Raw genomic sequence first — 5,000 nt, forward strand, 5'->3', positions numbered from 1 at the left:
CATCACACAACACATGACATCCCCTCCTCCCCCTCCCCTCCTCCTCCTCCTCCTCCTCCTCCTCTCCCTAAACACCCACAAATCCCCACTCAGACCCTGTTCACTGGCAATAATGTGTCCAAACAGCCACTACTGTAGGCTACTACTCCAGTCCTACTCCCATTCACTCCTCTCCTGAACTAACACTTTGATAATATGGGAACTGGCTCATATTTATCTTTAGCTGTTGAAAACACACAGGATTTTGGGCTAATGGACTAGGTGCTGGTAAAATACTGCTGTTGCTATTTGACCTGCTTCCGATCAAAGAACGCTGTTGAGTTATCATTGAAAATGACTGGCGGTGTGCTTGATTTAGTGTATTACACTGATAGCATGCAGGAAAACCTTGGATAGTTTTTAGGCTTCGTTCGACAGCACAGCCTACATTGCTACTTATAGCCATAGCCTAGAAGGAGCTTGCAGTTGCGATATTCTTTTTAAGGAAACAATTGAATTGATTTGATATTGTAGTAAGATGTCGCTGATACACAGCCTAAAGTCAAAGACTTAAAAAAAAAAGATTTAAGTAGTACTCCTTTTGGACCGCCTGAGGTACATTTACATTTACATTTAGTCATTTAGCATTTAGTCATTTAGCAGTACATCCTTCCTGGTTCAAATACATCACAAATGTGAACGAACGAACAGAACATCTGTTGAATGCTTTGCTAGACTGAGATTTGAATCTAGTGCAGAGATCTCAGCTCTGTTTCACCAGAAACCTCCGTCAGTTTTTCTCAGTCAGATATATGTCCTGCCTCTGCATGCAAAGTGGTCATATAGAAATCTCTTTGTTTTTTTTCCAGCATCAGGTTACATAGAGATTGCATTGTCCTGTGCACTAATACATAGTCACTTCATAACCTGCTCTCTCAGTAGAGGGACAACAAATAAATAAGACAACATTGCTAAAACATCAGAGATTCATTTTAAACATACACTAGGTGTAAACATTTTTTTAATTTCTGTTATTTAGACAAAGCTTCTCAGAAGGCTCTAGTGTAGCCTATTCTGGGTCTCTTGGTTTCTGAGAGGACCATGGATTTTTGATATAGTTGGTCTTAAATATCAAGAGTCACATGATCTCCCTTTTTGTTTTGGCAGGTGATATCACTCAGAAAGGCTATGAAAAGAAGAGGGCAAAACTACTCGGGGCCTACCTGCCACAGCCTTCAGGTAAATGTTGTTAGGGGGGGGGTCAGCTTTGCCCCCTTCTTTGCCCCCTTCTTTGCCCCTTGCCACCCTCCAAACTCCCCCAATGCGCACACATCTCCTCATTTCCCAAGACACGGTTTCTTTTTTCTGCCAAGCATCTAAATGCAAATGCATTGAATTGAATTGAATTGAATTGAATTGAATTGAATTGAATTGAATTGAATTGAATTGAGTCGAGTCCATGAAGTTCCAGAATTCTATTTTTCAGAGGTGTAAACCCACAAACATGGCAGGTCAGAGGCTAGTGTTAATGCTATTGGGGAAAGTTTTGGCCTCAGCTTGTTTCTAGCGCTGCTGAAGGAGGCTCCAGCTTCCTCCAAGCGCACTATTCCAGAGCTTAGCTTCGGAGCCCAAGGATTGTTTTTTCCCCCCTGATGCCCATCTCTGCTTTCAAGCTCTCTCAGAAAAGGATGTTTTTCTCCTCTGCTCCGAAATAGTTCGCTTTTTTTGGCGCAACACCTGTGGCTCGTAGCCACCACTACAGCACGACGGCTCTGCTGTGCTCAAAGCTCATAAGCGTTAGCCATGGCAACGGTAGCTAGCCTCTTATCCAGACAGGAAGTTCATCTCGCTCTTTTCCCTCTCAACTGTTTCCTGGTTTTGATTTATTTGTTTATTGAGACGACAAATGTGCGCTGATAAAAAAAAGAGGTCGCTGGTGAAAAGACGAGATTCCTGCTCTTTCCTCAGGAGCCTCATCAGCTTCACCACAACAACAGCCTGGCTTCCCCTCAGAGAGACTCGCGATAGCGCTCGGCCCTTTCATCTTTTGTTTCACCCTCTCTTTCCTTATGTAAGCACTCCACAATGCTGATCGCATCATCAGAAGCAAACCCATCACTGGCTTAAACTTTCATGCTCCACTGCATTTAGGGGAAGGGGGGGAACAATTCTTCTATTTTTTTTTTTATGTGGTTAGAAGTTTATGTGATTTAATCACAATCACGACGGTTTGTTTACTGCTGTTTTTTTGTGGCCACTTTTCAAGTGGATTCCATTGATACAGACCTACCTGAACCTCAGGTACAAATGATGGTTATATAATGGCTACAGAAACTTAAGAGAACCATAAACTACTGTATACCCAAGAGTACGTGCTATTGAAATCCTCTGTATTGTCTTACTGTAAGAGTTTACGATGACCAGTTGTACATTATGGCTGCTCCTAAGTGGACCTGTATCACAAATTCTCCCTAACGCTGAGCTCAGTATACACGGTGTCTCCACTGTGTCTGAGTGTGTCCACGCGCCCGTGAGATGGAACCACGGTTCTGCAGCCGAGCGTCTCCTCATCAGACAAGCGAGATCACATTAGGCTGAACTTAATGGGAACAGGCTGAGGCCATTAGCATAAAGAGATCCTCGGCAAAGTAATTGCTCATTTTATCTTTGGAGCCTGTGACACTGTCCTAGCCGTTTGAAGATGAACTGCTCAGTGTGTGTGTGTGTGTGTGTGTGTGTGTGTGTGTGTGTGTGTGTGTGTGTGTGTGTGTGTGTGTGTGTGTGTGTTTGTGTGCGCGCGCATGTGTCTGGAGATTCTCATTCTGATACAGTGTGACTTTTTTTTGTGTGTATCATTTTAACCCCTTCACGGTCAGCTCCACACACACGCAGTCTTAACGTTTTCGAAATGTTCTTGAGGAAGAAACGGTTTTGCGTCGTCCGCATTGTTGATGAGAGACGCATTCGTCACTGGGCCCATCACCATGGCAACAGCAACAGGCAGCAGCAAACGGCAGAGACTGTGTCCTCAGCTGTCATTGCCTGCCAGAAATGAGGGGGGGGGGGGGGGCTACAGGGGGGGGGGGGATGATATCATGATGTAGTTCAGGAGTTTGCAGTCGTGCCAGAGAGGACGGCAGAGGAGAGGAGAGGAGAGGAGCAGCTGTGGACTTTGGGTTCGTTCAGTGCGGCGGTTGAAATGCGTTGGAGGGGGGAGCTGGGGGGAGGGCGGATCAGAGGTGAATAACAAGATGGTTATTTCCAACAGCGCGGACTGCTCTGCCACCGTGGAGAATCAATCTCCAGAGCCAGCCGCACTCCAGACCCGAGAGAGACAGCTTTTTTTTTGTATCCAGAGGCAGACATAATGAACCCACTCTGCCAACCCCCAGCCTGCCCAGAGCTGGGTATGAGGGGCAGGGCAGTGCCTTGGCCCACGTGCCGCCTTGCATGGACAACCCCCTGGCCTCTTAGGGACTCGGGCATATCGGGTTACCCGCGCAGAGGAACAGCTGTCTGACCAGAGAGCGATGTCGCTCGAGGGGCATTAACTCAATAACGTGTGATTGGTGGAAATGACTTGATGGCTCCGCCTCCATCATGGGTGCTTGGCTGGACTGGAGCCGTGGGGTCGGGGGGGGGGTGGTTGTGGTGGTTGTGTTTAAGTGAGCGAGGGTCAGCTAGCAGTCAGGCGCAGTTCAGCACAGGGTAGGGGTCAACGCTGTGTCACGCTGCCACGGGCTGACCATAAAGGCTCATATGTCCCCCCCTGCCCTAGTAGTATCAGGATTATCATAGTCAGAATGAATTGTAGGGCAGTTATCCCTTAATCTTGCTCACTATGTGGGGGGTTAGGAGCACGAGAGGGGGAAGAAGCATGCTAGTGCAATCCAGGGACAAGGTAAGTAGATCGGCTCTTCGGTACCCATACTAGCAGTTGGTCAGAGAAAGGGTGAGGGAGGGAGGGAGGGAGGGAGGGAGAGAGGGAGAGGGAGGGAGGGAGGGAGGGAGAGAGGGAGGGAGGGAGAGAGGGAGAGAGGGAGGGAGGGAGAGAGGGTGAGGGAGGGAGGGAGTGAGGGAGAGAGGGAGGGAGGGAGAGAGGGTGAGGGAGGGAGGGAGGGTGAGGGAGGGCGGGAGGGAGGGAGAGTGAAGGCAAGGTGCCTCAGTGTGCTGGTCCCTCTGTGAGCATCAGCACAGAACCAATGAGATGGAGCTCTCATCAAAGGACATGAGCCTGAATGCATTGTGTAACGGTTTCTTCTCTCTCCCTCTCTCTCTCCCTCTCTCTCTCTCTCTCTCTCTCTTTCCCTCTCTCACTCTCTCTCTCTTTCCCTCTCTTTCCCTCTCTCACTCACTCTCCTTTTCTCTGTTTCATTTTTCTAACCCGTCTATTATTTTCCACTATCTCTCTCTCTATCTATCTATCGATCTATCTTCCACATTTTATTTCCCTCTTTTATATCATCATCTTCTCTCTCTCTCTCTATCTTTCTCCTCTCCTCTCCTCTCCTCTCCTCTCCTCTCTTTCTGTCCGTTCCCCAGGAATGGAGGCGTCTATGGCGCACGAGCGCAGACCTCCCATGGCCCCGTCCGCTGCCTCCCGCTACCACCGCCGGCGTTCCTCTGGCACCCGAGATGAGCGCTACCGATCAGGTGAGGCCCTCAGCTCCCCCCCCCTCCCCCCCCCCCCCCCCCCCCCCCTCCTCCATGAAGCCCCCACTGTCCCCCCAGCCCACCCCCTCTACCTCTATACCACAATCAATAACATGAAGGATGCTGTTAATCCCATGACCAATGTATTAAACATGTTCTGGTATATATATACCCACGAACCAACATTCCAATTTAGTAGATTTACTTAGCGAATACAACATCGTTCACATAGAGTTCTTTTGTATGTATGAGAATGCTTCCGACACCGGAGAGGAAAGGAACCTCAGCAGAGATAAGAGAGTCTGCCCTTGCCCACCTCTCATAAGACAAAATAACACAGAACGTCCCATGGCTTCCGTGTCGCGGTA

General features: G+C 48.5%; 1 protein-coding gene across 7 annotated transcripts in view; it reads left to right on the forward strand.

Moving 5' to 3' along the window:
* dip2ca (disco-interacting protein 2 homolog Ca) overlaps positions 1-5,000 on the forward strand; it is a 110,507-nt gene that overhangs the window by 45,470 nt on the left and 60,037 nt on the right. For 6 of the 7 annotated variants that reach the window (XM_031583701.2, XM_031583703.2, XM_031583702.2 and 3 more), the window contains exons 2-3: positions 1,147-1,218; positions 4,522-4,632. In XM_031583701.2, the coding sequence (XP_031439561.1) occupies positions 1,147-1,218; positions 4,522-4,632 (183 nt within the window). The remainder of the gene's footprint in view (positions 1-1,146; positions 1,219-4,521; positions 4,633-5,000) is intronic. The other variant, XM_031583705.2, reaches the window with a different exon arrangement.

The sequence above is a fragment of the Clupea harengus genome, chromosome 17 (assembly GCF_900700415.2).
Source record: "Clupea harengus chromosome 17, Ch_v2.0.2, whole genome shotgun sequence".
NCBI classification, from domain to species: Eukaryota; Metazoa; Chordata; class Actinopteri; order Clupeiformes; family Clupeidae; genus Clupea; species Clupea harengus.